The sequence below is a fragment of the Rhamphochromis longiceps genome, linkage group LG23 (assembly GCF_057381845.1).
Source record: "Rhamphochromis longiceps isolate RC_006_pf linkage group LG23, R_longiceps_female_GT1.1, whole genome shotgun sequence".
In the NCBI taxonomy this organism is placed as follows: domain Eukaryota; kingdom Metazoa; phylum Chordata; class Actinopteri; order Cichliformes; family Cichlidae; genus Rhamphochromis; species Rhamphochromis longiceps.
Window position 1 is genome coordinate 39,484,557 of NC_140578.1, and position 21,734 is coordinate 39,506,290.

Below are 21,734 nucleotides of genomic sequence, written 5' to 3' on the forward strand. Positions count from 1 at the left end.
GCCTCTATGGATCTTGTACTCAGAGCTTGTTCTTGTGCTGCCATGATTAGTGCCTCTGTGCTGTCTTTCAGTCCAGCTTTGTCCAGCCACTGGTAGGATTTCTGGATATCAGCCACCTCCTCTATCTGCCGGTGGTACATACCGTGCAGGGGCCTGTCCTTCCATGATGGTTCCTCGTTTCCCTCCTCTTTCTTGGGTTTCTGCTGCCTGAGGTATTCACTGAGCACTCGGTCAGTTGGGGCCATCTTCCCAATGTATTCTTGGATGTTCGTTGTCTCATCCTGGACTGTGGTGCTGACACTCACCAGTCCCCGGCCCCCTTCCTTCCGCTTAGCGTACAGCCTCAGGGTGCTGGACTTGGGGTGAAACCCTCCATGCATGGTAAGGAGCTTTCTTGTCTTTATGTCAGTGGCTTCTATCTCCTCCTTTGGCCAGCCTATTACCCCAGCAGGGTACCTGATCACGGGCAGGGCGTACGTGTATATATATATATATATATATATATATATATATAATGTTTTTGTCTCTTTGAACATGTGTGGATGGAATCTTAAATCCATGTCTTTCTATCACAGTTCCTTATGCCACATTACTGTGCAGAAGCCTTTAGCCAGCCCTAAATTAAAGATCGCCTACGAGGTCATTCCCAAAGAGTTATTAACATCAAACTTGGCATATCTTGTCAGGGTGTGTTGTATGTCTTTGAAAAACTATGAGGAAACTGGACATGTGGAAGACAAAAGAAAAAATGACAGACTAAAAAAGAAAAATTAAAAACTATCCACAACAGTATCTGAAAGTCATGTCCTTAGGAAGTCCAGCAAATACCTGACACATGACCTGAGAGATTCATCCATCCAATCCAAATTTCAAATCTTTGGTAAAATTATGCTGTCAATATGTGCAGAGAAGGTGAGAGGAGAGAGGTACAACAGTGAGCATCTATAACCATCTGTAAAACATGATGGAACCGCTGTGATGGTTTGGGGCTGAACTTCAACCAGCAGTGTTCTATCAATCAAAACTGATAGAAAACAGAAACGTACTGGCAGATTCTGATCTGCAATGTAATGCCATTGTATACTGTATAAAAGTATACCTTGACAGAAAAGCACACAATGCTACACAGTCAGTCATGGATTGGCCTCCCAAGAGCCCAAACCTCAAAGTTAATGTAGCAGGCAGCCAATATCCAAAGAAAGTTTTGAATGTCCTTCAAGAATTCTGGAGAAATATTTCTGAAGACTACTTAAAGTAATGACAAAGCTAGCTAAGAGAGTTCAGGCATGTCTGAAGAATAAAGGTGGTAATACCAAATATTTACTGTCAGGCTTGTTAGAATTGTACCAACTCCATTTTCCCCTTATATACTGTATTTCCATGTACATTTACATATGAAGAAATGAAGGGTGACTCAACACTTTTGCGTAATACTTTATATTAAAGGTTTTTCAGGTGGAAAAGTATATATTTCATGAGACTGTCATGAGACTGACAGCAAAGTCTTCCTCTTCAAAGTCTCTGTAATTGTGATGGACTTCCACAGGTTCAGATTCAGGTTACTATTTGTTCCCACTGCAGTCATGAGTCATCCATCGTCACATGCAAACTCTCAATACGACCATAACAGACAATTACTAACATAGGATTTGCACATAGTACAAAAAGTTTCAGAAACCTTTGCCTAGAAGGAAAAAAACTGCAACGGGTGTGAGTTGTAGAGAAAAATTCAGAAATTCTGCCAGCCAACCGCTGTGACTGCCTGGTGTACATGGATGCCAGGTTCAGCTGTTCCACTGCTGATATCCTAGGAACATCTCCGTGTGCCACGATCTTGACATCTTTTTTGTGTATTGTTCTCTTGAATTTCTTTCCCTTTTTTCTTGTTTTCTCCAACACATTAAGCACCCACAAGCACTGTTTCCTCCACGCTCAGCAGGACCCTTCCAGCCCCATACAGTACAGTACAATAACACAAATCAGCATGGTTAATGAATTCCCTGTTAACACCCCTCCCACATTTACCCCCAATAACCGCAGCACACAGCACACCTCGCTGATTGGCGGTTGAGTTGCTTATTTGGTAAATAAAACATTTGTAGAAGCTCAATTAGCGAGGCCTGTTGAGTATGAGACAGCTGTGCTCACCAGCTGCTTTTTTAAAAAAGAGCTTTGCTGCAAGGTGAAGTGAGGAGAAAAGAGAATGTCAGGAACAGGAAGGGAAAATAGTGAAGGTAAGGTGAAGTAGTGTGAAAGCTTGTTTTTCATCAGAGTGGCCTCTTTTTGTTTCAAACATGTAAAACTGTGGCACTGTGGCAGCACGGTGGCACGGTGGTTAGCACTGCTGCCGCACAGCAAGAAGGTCCTGAGTTCAATTCCACCATCAGGCTGGGGTCTTTCTGTGTGGAGTTTGCATGTTCTCCCCGTGTTTGCGTGGGTTCTCTCCGGGTACTCCGGCTTCCTCCCACCATCCAAAGACATGCAGCTTGTGGGGATAGGTTAATTGGATAATCCAAATTACCACTAGGTGTGAATGTGCGAGTGAATGTGAGTGTGAATGGTTGTCTGTCCCTGTGTGTTAGCCCTGCGACAGACTGGCGACCTGTCCAGGGTGTACCCTGCCTCTCGCCCTATGACAACTGGGATAGGCTCCAGCACCCCCCGCGACCCTGAAAAGGAGAAGCGGAAGCGAATGGATGGATGGATGACATGTAAAACTGTTTGTTCGTAGCTCACAAGCATAGGTCTTCATAAAGCTTTAGCTTTATTTAGAAAGTTGAAAACTGATCATTTTGTTGCAGCAGATTGCAGAAGAATTGGCAGTCTTGGTATGAACATGCAGTTTTTGCCAATGCACCAACAAAATAATGAGTAGCTGTTGTGTCAGATATAACTGGAACTATATAAACATGATTGTTTATTCCTGATATTGTCACAATTACATATTGTCAGTAGATTAGACATGTGACCCACCCGTCTTTGGACAGCTGACAGCAAACCGGCTACAACAACAACAGCTGGTTATAAGCTGTTACAGCAGCTAACGTTAGGCTCAGGTGTCCTAAAAATCACACTTTCTCTCTTGATAAGCAGTTTGCTTACATTCTCACATCGTATAAGTGTCAGAGTCCAACACTGATAGCCAATATTAGTGAATCTTTCATTGAACAGCTAACGGAAGCTAACAACAGCTAAACGCAGCAAGCTGTTGGCAAGCAGTTAGCAAAAGAAAAGTTTAGCATATCCTCAACAAGTCGCCTTAGTATCGTTGTCACTGGACAGACAGCCACTTCAGTGACTCATTAAGTTGTATCAGATTTCTTTCACATAGTTTTACAGCCTCTTCAGCTGGTATCCAATACACATGGGCACCAGCAGAGGTAAATAGCAGACTGACGGCCTGAACTCACTACAGATAAACAGTGGCCAGAGTTGTTTGTCCTACTGTTGCCACTGTAGCTAGGATTATGCACCTGAATCAAGAACTTAGTTGGCTGAAAACTACAATCTACTGACATCTAGTGGTTCGATTTTACACAGTGTGCCTTTAAGTCTGTTTGTTAGCAATCCTTGCCCTAATTTTGCATTTTGTTTTCAAAAACAGCTAAAGTAAATTAAAGTCCAGTTTTTAAAAAATACTATATACATGTTTTTTTTGTTTGCAGGAAAACTCTGAGCAAATGTATGAACTAGATACCTAATAGTCTGTATATGCTAAATGTCAGCTGTAGCACAAAGTACCACAAAGTTTTTTGGGGGAGTACTTTGGCAGGTCTGCGAACAGGCAAATAGAAATACCCGGTGTTGTCAACATGGTAGCAGAACAAGTATGAGAAATTCAGTACACGTGTCAAAATGAAGCCCCAGCTCGAAGACTGGTGTGGCTTTGAGAAGTCATCAGCATCGGTGTTGAGATTTTTCTCGCCAAATCCTTGGTTGTCACACTGATGAGTACTTACTGTACTTCTGTCTTTTTACATAACTCCCTGCATATTAAAATCTCAAATAGCAACTCTGCTGCTGCTTTTGTATATATATATGTGTGTGTGTGTGTGTGTGTGTGTGTGTGTGTGTGTGTGAGAGAGAGAGAGAGAGTTTTCACTGGTATGCAAGAGCTTGGCAAGGATTAAGTATCAATTTGATATTTGGACTTTCTCATGAATCTCATATACACCTTAAGAAGGAAAATAAGTCTGGGAATCCAAAGCACCTCAATGCTCGCTCTGCATGAATAATGCTTTTCCTATTTAATCTTCATAACTTTTTTTTGACTGACAGTTGGTGGGCTTTGTTAGATGTCTTAACAGGAAGACCCCTATTGCTCAGCACTGGTATGCGATCCGGCACAATATGAGACAAGTTACTTTTTTCCCTTAAGAGGAAAGTCTGATAGCTTTCGGAAATGAATGCAGACATACAGCCGCTTCTAATTTTCTCAGGTCAAATGTAGTTTAGTGCCATCACTGCCATTTAAACATATATTGATGGTGGTTTATGCAGAGTTTATTGCTGGTAGAATCAATTCAATATGTGCGCTAGTGACACACAAGTTAAATATATAAATATGGAAATATCCGTAGGTGAAGGCAGGAACCGCTGATTGGAGCCGACAACTTGTGTTGAGGGTTATTTTTAACATTCAAAGGGGCACAGTGGAAATAAAACACTTTAATAGCACATGAATGCATTTTTTTTCAGGTTATAGGACACCTTGTGTCAAAGGCATGCATATATATCCACTTGTGTTCATATTACTGTGTACTTGAAAGGCAAAAAAGGGGCTACGATTTTGTGCTGCCTGGAGGAAACAAGCATCATGATTGATTGTAATACGAGGACTGCTTGCACATGGTCCACGAGAACAAATCCCCACTTCTGTGCTTGGTGATAATGCAAATTGGTACATAAAATATCCATGTTTCAATTTCCCTTTTTTTTCCTGTGCTTCTTTTTCAGTGGAAGGCTGCACAGACTGGTCGGTGGACTACCTGAAATACAAAGTGCTTCTGGGGGAACCTGTAAGGATTAAATGCGCTTTATTCTATGGATATATTCGGGCCAACTACACCCATGCACAGAGCACAGGACTTAGCCTTATGTGGTACAAAAGCGCAGGACACGGGGACTTTGAGGAACCCATTAGTTTCGATGGCACAAGGATGAGCAAAGAAGAGGACGCTATATGGTTCCGACCAGCAGAGTTGGACGATGTTGGATACTATTCCTGTGTCTTAAGGTACGTTTTTTTAAGCAAATTGGGGATTATTTTTTTTTACCTTCAAAATATGGCATTCAAAGAAAACCCTCCCTGCATTTCAGGATTATTTTTCCAGCAGTGTGTCAATAAATAATGGGGTAAATAACATTTTCTGGAGCCCTGTGGGCACAAGTAAAGCTGTGTGAAAGTCCCCCCCTGTTGATTTCTAATGGAGTCTATCATCTTTGGCCAAAGGAGCACTAGTCCTTGGTCCTCGGAGTGTCATCTCACAGTACGAAGTCCCTTTGCTTCACTTTATATGTTAAATTATTTCTTTATTCTCCTCTTGGGGACTTTAAGCTATTAGGGGCAATTGTTGAATGCATAACTCTTCGACCCTCACTAGTCTTTCTTTGAGCGAGGAGAACGAACAGAAATTCAGTGCGAGCGGAAAAAGCAGTGAAGATAAAAGAAAAGAAACGTAAGGGACTCTTGCTATCTTCGTTTTACACATGCCTGATGGTGGACGCAGACAGCTGTTTGATTTATGGGTTCCATAAAGTGGTAAAAATTTCTGGCTTCCTAGACGTTTTCATTAACATGAAGGTTGTTGGTGGTCAGTCAGAAAGACACCCGTAACCATTTCTTTCCTTTTTTTCCCCTACAGAACAAGGGAAACTTTGAAACATATCAAAGATAGGAGGGTAATCTTTTAGAAGTTAGTAGAATCCACAGAAACATTCATATTTTATGAATGACAGATAATGTGCTCTTGAGCAGTTGCATTCAGCACAGGTTTCCTTGTGTTTCTCAATTCTAAGAGTATCTAGCCATTACTATTCAGCACCATTAGCACTCTCCCCTTTGCTGTGGCAGCCGCCGTGAATAGAAACGGGCAGCACCAATCCAGCCATTCTCTATTCAGTGACGTTGGCAGCATTTTCAGGAGGTAGGCAATCAGTCAGCTCTGAGTTATTGTGTAATCACGCAGAAAGTAGAGCCATGAGATTTGATTTGGACGAGTACTGTTGCTTTGTCGCCAGTCTGCACCATTCAGAACCAAATTAAAGGGCAACACTTATTTGCCCATCATGGAGAGAACTAACAATAGTTCTGAATAGCGAGCACTTTTCCATCACAGAGGATTTCTCTCGGCGGGAATTTCTTTGGACTTTTGTTGGCCGTTTTTGCTTTCTGCGGATTATTACTGTTTTGTTGTCGAGTTGGGAAACAGTTCACTTTAATATGTAATACTTTCAGCTTTAAGTTTGGCCACAGAAATGGAATATTTATAGGCCAGCTTTGGTGCTACAAGCAGCTCTGAGATCAGGTCCAGTTGGGGGAATTCAAAATTATATTGATTAGCTCTGGCCCACTACAACTCTTTCTTAATACAACTATCCCATAGATTTAGTTGTATGTAAAGGCATGATTAAATAACATCAGCAGATAGCTTAGCTGATGCCTTTATATACATCAAATTATTAAATCTCATATGAAGTGTGATATTCATGCTTAAAGTACATCCTCGTAATTGCCAAGCCACTTGGCAACCCAGTTCCACCTGTCATTTCTGTGCTTAGGTCTTACTGCTGCTCTCCTTGACTCTGGCATTCAATGTATGATTATGAAAATGTTTGAAGGCAAATCTGAAAGTTTGATTTATTGATAGATTAACGTTACAGGGAGAAACACCCTTCAGCTATGTTGTGAAGGTTGATATTTGATAGTTTGTCCACCAGAGGGCACTCTGCAACTTCCCTGTTGCCAACACTCGTGTTTGAAATGCCACAAATGCAACAACCAGCCTGATCCAAGCGTTCAGGCAGAACGTAGGTGAGTATATAAACTACAGACAACTAATGTTATGGAAATCTGATTCATGTGTCTGAAAGATACAGAAAATATTGCCACATATTACTATATCAGATATTTGACTCAACACATATCGGTGTTACTCTTAAAAATCCTCTATAAGTTGGCCTCAAATCTAAATTACTACAGATGTCAGAGGCATCTGCTTTTGACTGTAATGACCTGAACTGCAATAAGGAAATACTGAAGTTTACTTTACAATGATGTAGCAAAGTAGCAAATCACCACATCAGATAAAGATTAGGATGAATTATTAGTCTGTTTGATAACTAATCATAATTCATGTTTTTATGTGGCATTTGTTTTCTGACGCCTCTGCAAAGAGCTTCACAACAAAGAATATAATCAACATTTAAATATAGTTCAGTTAAGTTTATGCGGTTGGTTATGGCTGGTTTACTCTGCTTACCAAATTGTTCTGGTGTGGTCCAATGAAGTTGGAGACTTCTCACTGCCACGGATGACGTATATGACATGAACTTGACATGAGATTAGACTTTTTGCCAGGTGATAATTTCCATAACAAACTCACTGCTATTTGACCCTGTAGGCGAGATGATCTTAAAATGTTTCCCTTAGAAGGTTAGGAACGCTCTTCTGAGGTCACAGTATCAATGGTGGTGTGTTAACTTCCCTTTTGTGAAATGAATCAATAACTTTTCATTCAACTCCCCAAACATATAATACACAGAGCAACTTGTAATTTGTCACAAGGTGTTTACTGTCAGTTTTAGAACAGTCGGATTGAGGGAATAGACTGAATACTGTGCAGAGTTGCACATGCTTGATTATGTAATAATAACTTATTAACCTTGTAGGTAAAGGGCGTTTTCTCTTGACTGGCTCATTAGTCAGCTCTATACAGTGACATACGGTGGCTTTTAACTGGGGGAAGGGCCTGCTTTAAAAAGGCTTGGGAGGATTATGTTATTGGATACTGTGTGTGCTTCTTTGTGTGTGTGTGTGTGTGTGTGTGTGTGTGTGTGTGTGTGTGTGTGTGTGTGTGTGTGTGTGTGTGTGTGTGTGTATTTTGCATGTTGGGGTTCATGCAGTGTTCTGAGGCACATAGCAATACATCAAAATCGACCACATGGGACCATCAAATTAAGAAGATTTATAGTGTGGTGTTAGCATATGCTGTGAATTCTGGTGATTGGAGTCGCAATAATAAGCCCAGAGGACTGATAGTGGAGCAGTGGATTCTGTGGAAGAGGCTTTACATTGCTTCCTCATACTTGATTTAAACAGAGTCTGTGCAGTACATGGTAGAAAATATAGCTAATATAACAACTCAAAGATGAAGCTGATAATGTTGATTATCACATAAAAGTCTGGCACATGTATCAGCTGGATCTCATAGTTACTGCAATGGGAAACTGTACAGATGTGAGTGAGTTTGACAACAACCATATTGCTATGGCCTTGAAACTTGTGGACTGTGTTGCTAATTCCTTGCTGCCAGTTACCACAGGGCAACTTCATAGGTCTTCTAAAGTCCAGGTCTCAGCAGGTCAATTTCTTCGGGGCGGGGGGGCATCATGCTAAGGGCCCACAGGACTTGTTATGACACTGTGATTCATCAGCACACATATATCACACGGTGTGCTGCCTTCATGTCGTTTAGTGTCAGAGATTAAAGAAAGAAACCTCAAAGTGCTTCTACAGGGACAACACATGAGCAGGAACTGTTAAAGACTAAGCTGTTTACTCATAGAGCTCAACAGCCTGAGGTTTTAGCCATACTTGGTTTTGTCACATTCGCATCATTTTCCACTCAAAGTTTGAAATGTTAAAATTTGCAGACATACAGTCGATGTCAACAGCAAAGTGGAAATGCAGCATTTTGCAAAGTGCATGGATGTGCGAGCCAAAAGGAAATAGTTAGAGCACTTGCAGTAAACTAACTCAACCAAGTATCTAGTGTCTTCTTTAAGTCCATTGTTATGTATTTGTGGATAGTTTTGTCCTGGGAGGGAAAAGTGTATTTTTTTAAAGGGTAAATAGAAAAACATGCAAAAAAAAAAACTGCATAGTCGATGCAGATGTTTTCATTACAGCCCTTCTTTCCTCAGATCGAGTGAAAGTTGGATGCTTGCTGTTCACACTGTGATGCCACAGTATAGCCAAAAAACACGTCCTCGTTACCGCATCACATTCCCGAAGCCAGGAGAGACACTTTAAAGTGGAGATACATTATTCAAGAGTAAATGTTGCAGCTTCAATGCAGATTGTGCTTATTTCTCCAAAATTATTAGGGAAAAACAGCCGTAGCCATATTATGTCTCGTATCACTGGAGCCTGAAATGTCTATAGGGATTTACAAGGTGCGGGAATTATTTGTTGGAGCTGATTCTGGAGCTGTCAAGATGAGCATCTCCTTTTATTAGCCTAGGAGGTTGTATGTATATAGCGTGTTTTCAGGGTTCAAAGGTATTTTATAATTTTATTTTAATATTGTGACATGCTGAAAGCATGTTTGAGAGTCATGTGATTGGCCTTTGTAAATATATAGCTGGAGTCATAGACCTGCTACCAGCGAGGTTGTTCCCAGCTCTTCCATAAAGTCAAAATGTTCTGTTTCTGAGCTATAATATATGAATCCTTAAAGGATACCTGAAACATGTTTTTCCTGTTGTTGTAAAGATATAGATTTATGAACCACGTCACAGCCTGTTGAGCTGTTCTGTCAGTGTGACTAATTTCAGTTCCCAATTACCACAGCTAAGCCAGGGGATCTGCTTCTGCTTTGTGTCAGGAGCGTGGGTCCTATAGATGATCGGCGCTTGCATATGTTTAACATATCACATTTGGTTTAGACACTTGGCAGTGTTTTTAGGTGACGTTCCTCACCGTTTGAAGCATGAGGGGTCCTAAGGAATTAGAGCACTCTGGTAGAACGAATGGATCTCAGCATAACAATAAATCATCTCTCACTGGATACAATTCATACTCGAGCACATTGCAACAATTGAATCCCCACTGCTACGGGCTCTCACTATGTTATTGTCTCAGAACAAGTATTGATAGAGACAAGTGTGTCCACGAATGATGTGCATTATTGTTCTAGAGGATCTCATGTAGACGGAATCAGAAATAATCTTTTTATGGGCTTATGTTTGCATTTAATTTATTTCTTATATGAGAATAAATGTGATTTAATGAGGTCAAGTCTACTTCAAATTAAAAATTGCTAATTTATTTAGATTTTTTTTAGATGTTTAAGTTTTTAATTGACATGAAAATTAATGAAAAGTTCGACTGATTATGAGTATCTATAATTGAAATGGCATATAGTTTAGTAAAAAAGAATGGCAATAAAATGGGTTACATGTATTGGAAAGTTAACAAGAAACGCAAACAGGAACATTCAACGATAAAAGTGCAGTTGCCTAAACGCCCACTTGTGGCGAGCTAAGAGAGCAAGTTTTTGAGTTTTATATTAAAAATGCTTTAAATTGAAGTTAGCATTTTTATAGGCTTCTACAATGCGAAGGTTTGGCCTTTATTGTTAAATAGAGGCTGATTTTTTTTCCATTTCTCACCTGTTTAAATTGCATATAGACTTGAAGTTGCATTATTAGCTGTGTGACTTCTTTTACAGGTCAACGCCTACCATGGGGGTGGCTGTAGCTCAGGTGGTAGAGCAGGTCACCTACTAATTGGAAGGTTGGTGGTTTGATCCAAGTATTGATGCCAAGTATTCTTTGACAAGATACTAACCCCATGTTGCCCTCCAATACATCCATCGAAGTAGGAAGAATGTAGAAACAGCGTAGAAAAAAGTGCTTGGGTGAATGTGCAAGTTGTGTTAAGCGCTTTGAGTGCTCAGAGTAGAAAAGCACTACATAGGAACCACTCCATTTACTCTTACTTAAACTTATGCCTCAGTCACTAGACTGAATCCATCTTACTGCTGTTAAATCGCTGTCTCCACACACCAAAGTTTATGAACTGGTCCCCGTTTTTAAAATAGCCAGTTCAAAGGCAACACAACCCAAGAACCAAATGTTCCTCTGTCTCCAGCCACTGTTTTCCCCAGCTGGATGTAGTGTTAGCCAGCTGGAGTTACTAAACTGGGTTCTTTTGGTTGTGTTTGTAGTGCTAGAACCTTTTTATGAACATTTTAATGTGATTATTTGCCAAATATTATGACTTAGTGTGTTGTTAATTGTACTAAAAAGACTGTCAAAGCAGTTCTATACATGACTCAGTTGTGTTAAGGGGAATTCTAATATTTTATTCATACATGGCACTAATTAGCAGGTATTTCTCTATTTTCATACAGTTTAAGAGTGTAGCTTCCTTGCCAAGTTTTGCCAAGCTCTTATTCTAATAAGGTTACTTCTGGCTCCTAAAAGCATTGGTTAAAAGGTGACAAACCTATACCGTGAAAATGGCAGTCAATCATTGGGTGATGTCTTAGTGCCTTTGGTAATTTTTGAGAAAAAATAAAGTGCAGCTGTGTAAAATTTTCAAAAAATGTTGTACTGATATAATTTTCATGTTGCTCAGTTCTACTAAGATGAGTGTGAAAGGCTGATATAGCTGTTAAGAGCACAGGATATTAGGAAGGATGCTTCTCAGTGTATTGCCCCTGTGAAAGAAATCCCAGGGAAGTCTTGCAGGAATATATTTCCGAGCAGCTTGGACACCATGTGGCATAATAGACACGTTGACAGAGACACATCTGTACTGGGTAAAAAAAACAAAAAAACAACCATGAACATCTTTATAAGTTTGTCAGTTTGTGAAGTTTTGAGTCTGAAAAGCAGCTGGAGAAAATGTGCTAGCAGGGTGTAGATAAACACAATTACTTCCAATCCAAATCATCAAGTTTCGACCGCGTTTTGAATCAAAGGCAGGTTGCTCACTAGTTTTGGGAAGTTTTTCATCTTCCTGTTTGTTCATGCTTTCAAGACTTGTGTGAATTCCACAAAGTGTCACAGCACAACAACTTGTCATTTGTTTGAAAAACTGGACTAAATGTTACATAAAATTGCCTGTAGGAAGGATGTTCTTGTGGCATTTTGGAGTTATTCATCATTTATTTCTTTCGTTCTCTATGGTGCGCTGGCGCACAAACACGCTCTTACAAATATGCTCTTTTCACCCTCATTTCATATGCTACACTATACCCTGTGACTTCTCATTGCTGGCCTTTCTGCATCTAGCGGCGGGCCTGCGCTCGTCACATTTCTGCGTATTTGCTCAGCTGCACTTAAGGGTGTCAGAGGGCATCATCATACACCAGTGCGCGCGCACACACACACACACACACACACGCACAAAAACAACATGTCACTCCTCCAATCCCCTGAGACAAGCTGCCACTGACAGGAACTTAAAATGCCTCCGATGCGTACGTGAAAGCAGGCCAACATCAACAGATGTGCTTGCTCATATATTCGAAGCATGTACGCCTGTCTCTTTCACTCTCTTGGATTCATACTTATGTGCGTGGACATACAAATATCTACACGCATTACAGGAAATATGATGAGGCATGCTCACAACGCATACAGTGCAGGAGTGGAGGGGAGCAGACGAGTGGAGCCGTGTGTGAAACCGAGGTCAGCACTCAGCTGTTCCAGACGTAACACCCCGAGGAACTCTGTGGTGTGCGGAGCAAAAACATCTGCAGCGGCAGGGCATGCTACTTACTGTACCATGACACAAAACACAAACTCACGCACACACAAATTCATGCACATGAGCCGTCCGGGAACTTGAAGGACACAGACTCCCCAGCAAGTCCTGCAAGTCTCTTTATAATAATAATAATAATAATAATAATAATGGATTGCATTTATATAGCGCTTTTCGGGGCCCTCAAAGCGCTGTACAATTCCACTATTCATTCACTCTCACATTCACACACTGGTGGAGGCAGCTACAGTTGTAGCCACAGCTGCCCTGGGGCAGACTGACAGAAGCGAGGCTGCCATATTGCGCCATCGGCCCCTCTGGCCATCACCAGTAGGCGGTAGGTGAAGTGTCTTGCCCAAGGACACAACGACCGAGACTGTCCGAGCCGGGGCTTGAACCGGCAACCTTCTGGTTACAAGATGAACTGCCAACTCTTTGAGCCACGATCGCCCCTTTAAGACTATTAGCGTTTCAAAGTTTGCTAATTCCTTCTGTTTTGTGCTGCTCTGACAGCTGAGAAAGTAAAAGCTTTTGTGGCTAGCATGGTGGGAAGATAGAAAAACATAGGTTGAGATCATTAGTGAACCAATGTCTACTCTGTGTTTTAGCATCGAGTGAGATCATCACATTTATGACCTAGATTTCAGCACTGGATAGATATGTTTTCCAATGATAGCGCACCAAGATAGAAGTGCCAAAGGACGCCTTTTGTTCACTTAGACACACATCAGAAGAGCAGGCTGGTGACCCCAAACAGCTGTGGCAGATGGCTGCTTTTCCCTCAGTCTAGTTCTGCTGGACGTTTCTTCCTGTTAAAAGGGAGTTTTTCCTTCTCACTGTCGCCAAGTGCTTTCTCATAAGGGGCTGTCTAGATGTTGGGGGTTTTCTCTCTAACTGCTGGGTACCTCCCAATATAAAGCATCTTGAGGTGACTGTTGTGATTTGGCACTATATAAATAGAAATGAACTGTATTGGATTGGCCTGTTATGAAACAGTATTTTTTATGCTATACAAGAGGGTGTAAACAGAAGGAACAAGAGCAATAAAGCAACTTGAAAATGGCCAAGAAAGTCCAATAGAGATGTTTGCAGTTTCCAAATTCTTCTTCTTTTTCTTCTAGTTATACATAGGTCACTCTCCAGTATGATCAGTGGTTAAAGTAGGATTTGGCATTTGGTGGATTTGGGCCTTTTTGAATTTAGCTAACTGAGTTTGACACGATATAAGCAGATGTTAGAGCTGTTATGTCATATGGCTAATTTCCAAACCCTAGACACAATAAAGTTAGTATTAAAGGTAGAATTTGGTGAGTGAATCTAGTCAGCATAATCTCCTGAAATTTAAATTGACCTCACACTGACCATGAAGACAACCCTCTGCTCTGCAACAGTCCAACTCAGTGATGCACTGTGAACTTCACCACAGTACTCCAAACTAACCCACTTATCCTGCAGTGCATCAGTTTTTTCAGGAAACCCATTAATAACAGAAAACATTTACGTCAAGTTGTTTTGCAAGATAATTCACAAAAAAATAATTCATCATTGCTATATATCCAATATCTGTTTTAAAAACTCTCAAATTAATTGGGAGATTGAAAGTAAGCTGTAAATTCCCAGTTTGTCGAATTTCACTTGGTGGGCACACCGTAAAAACAAAATCCTAAAAAAACAGTAATATTCCGGCAGCTGGGGCGCCAAAATAATACCAGAAAATAACAGAAAATAACTTTCTCATGAAAATACGGTTATTTTCAGTAATGACAATACAGTTTGTTGCCCTAATTTTACATGGGATTTTGCCTTTTTCAAGTGCTTTTAAACATTAAATTAGGAACATTTTAATGTGATTAAACAATGACATTACCTATAAACAAGGTCAATGAATGCTGCAATATGAATAATAATACTTAAATGTACAGAAATATACAGTTAACAGTTGGTTTAAATAATAATGCATTGCATTCATATCGTGCTTTTTGAGACCCTCAAAGTGCTTTATAATTCCACTTTATAATTCCCCTCTGGCCATCACCAGTAGGTGGTAGGTGAAGTGTCTTGCCCAAGGACACAACGACCGAGTGTCCGAGCCGGGGCGCGAACCGGCAACTTTCTGATTACAAGGCGAACTGCCAACTCTTGAGCCACGATCGCCCTAAACAACAATAATTATTATTATTATTTGATGTAAAAAAAAGTTTATACGAATCATTTTATATATTTTTCCATAGCATTACATTTGAATTTAACAGTTCAATCTTTCAAATAACGGACAAATATATGTGAAATTATGATGCATTTGTGAATGTATTTTAACAATATAAATATGCATATGTACAGACAAATACATGTAACAAACAAGAAAATTATGTTTTATTACATTTACAGTGATTTTACGTTAATTTACATTTGAAATGTAAAATCAGAGCCTATTTATGTGAATTTAATGATATTCTAGGAGAACAGTACAAAACTGTAAAATACTTTTATATTACAATTTTTTTTTACAGTGCAGTCCTTGCCTTTGAATATCTCCGGTCCTCCCTTTCTTACTTCTTTCTCCTTCTCTGAGTGTCATTACACCCACAATAACATATTTATTTTCCTCCCTGGAAAGTGCAGTAACTTTGCATTAGGTACCATGGCACAGTGTGCAACAAACCTGAAAGAATAAAGGCTTGTGTTGAAAAGAGGCTATTTGAAAAGATGCATTTGAAATTACCTCGTCACTTGAAAAACTTTACCGCTGAAGTACCGTAAATGCAATATTGACACTTGCACCGTGAATACATCACAGAGTCGACATGAAAAATGGATCGCTTTAAGGGTGTAAGCGGGAATATTGGTTGTCATTTTCTTATGACTGAGCAAGCATCACCAGCATTGACTGGAAGGAACAGGAGGATTAGGCACACAACAACAAAAATGAACTCTTTTATGTATTTACCTGCCTATCAGATTTAATTACTCGTCTAGAAAAGCTCCTGATATGTAATTCCAGATTGTTCCAGCCTACTTTAACCACTGGATATAACCCAAGATGCTATCTCATTCACTTTCAGGTATCATATCTTTTTCATGACATCAAAGAAGGAAGTAACTTCTTAAATGATGTGTGGTAGTGATTGTTCACATATAAAGTTTTATACTTTTTATTAATGTAGAGTTATTCAGTTGCAGTTTTGTTTCTGTTTGTTTTTCTTCACCGGGGCATATAGTGAGGCACAGAATGTAAAACCCTACATCTCAGTCTAAATGTTTTATTATTCAAATCAGTTTACTGGAAATATTCTTCAGTGAGTCATGAAAAATGGAGAGTCAGTAAATTATATAAATTCTAAATGATAGAAATTAAAATTATATTAATTGAATCAGTTATAATTAGAGACATTATTTAGACACATACATTCTTCATGATCATGACTGATATGGGTCAGGTGTCATTTACTCTTTTCTTGTTACCAAGTTTATAAGCCAGCAAATACATTAAGGTACAGCAGATACTTAAAAGAAGGCGGTCCGATGAAAATGGTTGTGTGGGTGTAGCCTCAATGTCAAAGAAATAGGATTAAGGTTTATTGGTTTTAAATCAACACATTAGACTTGAAGATCCAAAATTATGAATTGCACGTGTCAAAATGGACACATGCAATAGTTATAGGGGGTGAAGGTGCATTTCAGTCACAGAGTTTATATTAAAATTGGACTTGGCTTAAAGGTGTCCAAAGTGAAGCCAATCTGACTTAAACTTATGTTCATTTAGAGATAAAGTCTATCTTGCATCAAAGCCTCGGCTCAGTTTTAGAAGGTGGCCAGTGTTTCACCTTTCACCCTATCCTCCAGCTCTGGCACGCTGCCACTGTGTCTGGTTTATTAATGGGTTTCCTGCATGTCCTGCAGATCTTGGGCTGTATCCAGCTAAGGGCAAATGGAGGGGAAGATAATTCCATGTGCCTGTTTAAATCTAAATTGCACATGTGAGACACACACCTAGCAACTGTGTACCTACCAACACTGTGCACATTCAAAATCTTTTCCCAACTGTCCCAGGCTGCAGCCATGTTGGCTGTATTAGTATTCGTGGGCAGGAGTGGCTGGTGATCTCTCAGGGAAGTGACAGTCAGAATGGGCTGTCTGGAACACTCTGTCATTCAGCCCCAGTCAGGGCCTGTCCAATTGATCCAGCCCAGCTGTCAAAGCCAATGAGAGACGCTAGACTAAGAAGCAGCAGGGACGGTTTGTACTGCCAGGGGTTATGGGTGATGTATAATATAAGGATGGTGTTTGTGTTATAACCTACCTGGCAGGAGTCGATCAGTTAGCTTTGGCTCTGTAGAATATCTTTGCTGAGCCGTGAACACTGATGTCCCGATGAAGCGTTATTCTTGGAATTCAATTTGAGATGGCGTACTGTCGAATGAATATATGTTCCAATTAAATCTTGCTAAAACTGTTATCAAACACTGAAAAAATACAATAATTAATGATAATTAATACCTGCTTCACCCACGGGTTGTTAGATTCAGTTTTCAAAAGATGTGTAACGGCTCTAGATTTCATTTCACAACAGGTTTTACTTCATTGGGGGTTTTTTTTATTCAGTGGGAGCTATTTGTAGGTCAAAAATGAGAAGGTAGTGGAAAAAGCTGTTATTTTTATGATAACAATAGCTGATCATGGTTTTGCCAAAGTAGAAAAGTAGAATTAGCACACATTGTCCATTTATGAAAGCTGAACTGCCCGGTGATCACCTGTTGCTAGGAAAAAAAATTATTCCCTAATAGTTGCAAATGGTTGCTGGCTGTTCCTCTAAAATCAGTTGCTAAACACCTCGTCACACAGGCCTAGAAACCAGTGATTGATCTTCCCTGGTAATTGTATCTTGTTAGAAAAAAATGTTGTCTTCCCAGACTGGTTGGCGATTGTTTTGGTTGTTAACAGACTTCCACTGTCATCTGTATTTTGAATGGAAGATGGCGAATATTACAATGCTAAGAGCTAACATAGCACAAAACACAAAATGCTCTATGGAAAAGTAATGTGGTTTGCAGGTTTATTTAAACTGCAGATGGTGTTATATGAAAGATTGCCAAAGTCATATTCCTTCTCTAAGACTGAAATTTATAAAAATCCCACCTTTAGTTGAGCTGTTTGGCAAACCATCAGACAGTTTCAGCTGCTAGCACAGTAAAAAATATATGAGAACAAGCTCTACGATAAACTTTATCAACAAATTATCCAAGAAATGCACAGTCACACCACAGCGGTGACTGATGGAAACAAACAAAAAAAAAGCATCTTCCAAACTACAACTTCGAGAGGTTATAAGAGAGTTGGCGCCAAAACTCTGGCAGCAGTTATTCTCAGCACCCAGGTGGAGTTTTAGTTAATCGTGTGATATGGATTGGCCAAGCTGCTTCATCCACCAGCCAGGGGTTATTGATGATGCTCCCCTATATTCACTATTTTGTACACCTGTATAGAGCGAGAGAGACCGCTCTGTCGACAGTGCTTGGACAGCCTTTTAGTTGGCTCTATGTGGTTTAGTTGAGGATATTTTCCAACAGCCATTGTCTGATGATGTATGGGCTGCTGTTTGGGCTCAGGCCACCTTTCACACTGTGCTTTATTCAGCCTTGATGTGGCTGTGTGAACTTTGCCAGGTATTCACTGAGGCTGTCTGGTGATACAATGGCAGTGTCAAAGAGGAGTGTGCACTTGAAACCATTTTGGGGCCAGGGCCTGGTTAGTAATAGACTTTCATGTATGGAGAAAAGGCATTCAAAATCCCAAAACTGTTTAAAAGTTTTCGGTGTATAATTTTTCATTGCAATGATCCCTATTCAGATTCTTGCTTTAGAGATTGTTTGTTAGTAATTTTTCAGCGAATGGTTTCATCAACCCATAGGAAGACTATAGAAAAAGGAATCTGATTCATATGTACACATTATCTGACTCCAGTGATTCCAATGGCTCCAATGGCTCGAGATCTTTCTGTAAGACTAGACTTTTTCAACATATCAGGCTATTTGCTGCTGCATGTATTTAAATGTTAGTATCTTAAAATTCCGCCTCAATCATTTTACACTCTGACACAGATACTCCCCTCAAAATGCCTCCACTTATCGTTACACTCGCAGTAGCACAAGATCAGAGCGGGAGGGAGAGAGAGAGAAAGAGAGCCAGGGACAACAACGTCACATTAGAAAGGTATAGTAACTATTTTCAGTTGCGGATGATAAAGAATTCAGAAAGTTTATTCATGCAGGCCCATATGACAGAGAATGTGCATGTTCTTTTTGTTTTCATATTTTAATTTATATTCAATTGTATTGTGGTTTGCAGTGTTTTGTGTTGTTTCACTTTAAATTTGTTTAAAAGGAAAAAACTAAAAATTTAAATAGTTAAAAGCTGAAATATAAATAGTTGGTTTTTATATTATATAATTTATTTATTACATTTTATGTGGAGTGAATAAATAAAAGTATATTTACGGTGGCCCCTAGAGACAAAGCACGTACAAACTTCAAAACACGTAAAAAGTCCAAAACACGTACAAAAGACAACAGAAGTGCTCCAGGATGCTAGGCGCAGTGTAGCGGCTACACAAGCCAGGAAGTACCAACGACCGGATTTGGTGTGTGGTAGTAACAGGTAAATGAACATTTTTTTTAAATTATTTGAATATATATGAGTGCTTGTGTATAAATACACAAACAATACACATATGCTTTCAATTGTGTAATTTAAGTGATCTAGGTAGTTCTGTTTTGGAAGTTCGGTTAACGCTAGAAATGTGTTTTGGAGTTTGCGCGTGCTTTGTCTCTAGGGGCCACCGCATATCTTTATATATAAACATATATAAATAAAACCACTTTTTTTTTTACATTAGTAATTCCTTTTGTGTATAATTTTATATTGTTGTTAATAATAAATAAATTAAAGCAACAAAACAACCTGAAGAGCCGGTTCGGAGCCGAAAGAGCCGGCTCTTTTTAGTGAGCCGAGCCGGAAATCCCATCACTACTCTCTTCCACAGCATGTCTTTTATCCTGTCTTCCTTCTCTCAGCCCAACAAATTGCAGATGGCCCCGCCCCTCCCTGAGCTTGGTTCTGCTGCAGGTTTCTTCCTGTTAAAAGGGAGTTTTTCTTTCCCACTGTCGCCAAAGTGCTTGTTCATAGGTGGTCATATGATTGTTGGGTTTTTCTCTGTATATATTATTGTAGGGTCTAACTTACAACATAAAGCACCTTGAGGTGACCGTTGTTGTAATTTGGTGATGTATAAATAAAATTGGATTGAATTCAATTGACAATTGGTCCATAATTTACATTATAGCATTGCATGCCTGCTGCAGATTTGCTCCATTATCCCTAAGTTTCTCTCTGGATTGATGTCTAGTGATTGTTACAGTGAACTCAATGTCCTGTGGTCCAAAAGGACATAGTCAGCAACAATACTCAAAAAATCTGCCAAGAAAACCTCTCCCACAGCATTACATCACTGCCAGCAGCCTGAACAATTGATACAAGTCAGGATGGATTCATGCTTTCATGAATCTGGTGAGGCCCATCTGCTTCAAGGTTTGATCTAGATTTGTGTGGGAAAATCCTAGTAGATCAACAGTTGAAATAGTCAGACCAGGCCATCTGGCACCAACAACCATGTCAAGTCACTAAAATCACCTTTCTTCTCCATTCTGATGCTCGGTTTGAACTTCAGCAGGTTGTCTTGACCATGTCTTCATGTCCAAGTTGATTTGCTGCCATGTGATTGGCTGACCAAATTTTGGGGTTATCAGTTGCATTAACAGTTGAATATTAATACCTGATGGAGTGGCTGGTAAATGGGGATTTGAGATGCCTCGTTTTTTTTCTTGATGAGTGTTTTTTTTCCTTATTTCGCTTAGCAATAAAGAAAAACTGGCGCTACATATATTTATTGGGTATGTTGAGTTTTTTTGTAAAAATTGGAATATCAGTTTAATTCACCATGTGCAAACATTTCAGTTCAAGTCAATTTCATTGCCTGCCCTTCACACGGCTTCTGATTGGACATTTGTCCCACACTCGATTGCATTTGATTAAGCTGAGCTCAAATGGCTCCTGGCTACAGAGAGCAAAACGAGAGGTTGACTGTTATATGGAAATTGTGCTGAAATAGCTTCAGAAATTATTATGCAGAATTATTACATAATCTAACCTACTACCATTTGTCTGGCAATATAGTGAGAGAAAATTGTCTTTACCGCCCTGCGTGTGAATCTCTTATTGATACACTCTCAAAGAGAGTTCCAGAGCTAAGTTTAGGAGAAAATTCTACCGTGAGAAAGTGCTACAATTTATAGAGATATGAGCAAAACAGTCAAGCTTCAAATATGCATACATCACCTTTGGTGGGTGTCTATTTTTTTAAGAGAGGGTTGAAGTTTGTGTGGTACTGTAATGGTGATGCAGCAGTGGCAGTTATTGCAGTGTTGGGTCTGGTGGTAAATGAGTTCAGTGAAGGCCAAGGAGTTCTGTTGGAGGAGGTTCCATAGTAGGAGGGCAGAGGAGACCTTTTTTTCCTTCCGGCTACAAAGGAATTCCAAATGGTGCTTTATGTGACAGACTTTTAAAGACGTCGAGAAGAAGCAGTGTGATAGGTGGGTATTCTCCTCCAGGATGCCACGTTATTGCCTCAAATACAAACATGGAGTCAAAATCATGTGAAGCACCTGACATAACCCATAAATATAAATTATTTAGGAGTTGCATAAACGTATAAATAAAATGGGAATGTCTTACAGTTACACAGGTGGTGATATTTTTATGTTGCTTTAAATCTGTGTTACTATTGGAAGGTACGGGTTCCCTGAGACCCCCTCCAGCAGGTACAGACCTCACTGTTCTGACAGCTAGCCTGTGTTTTACATTCAGAAAGAAGGCCGGGGTCACATCTGGTGTTACTTTCTGATTCCGAGGTTAATGGAGGTCTGAAGTGTTAAGCCTTGTGTGAAAGTCTGGTAATCAAAGG

At 39.8% G+C, this 21,734-nt stretch overlaps 1 protein-coding gene across 2 annotated transcripts in view; it reads left to right on the forward strand.

The window, feature by feature from the left end:
* Positions 1–21,734, forward strand: part of LOC146642545 (interleukin-1 receptor accessory protein-like 1-B) — a 344,567-nt gene that overhangs the window by 117,846 nt on the left and 204,987 nt on the right. For both annotated transcript variants that reach the window (XM_085398383.1, XM_085398384.1), the window contains exon 3: positions 4,957–5,236. In XM_085398383.1, coding sequence (XP_085254509.1) covers positions 4,957–5,236 — 280 coding nt within the window. The remainder of the gene's footprint in view (positions 1–4,956; positions 5,237–21,734) is intronic.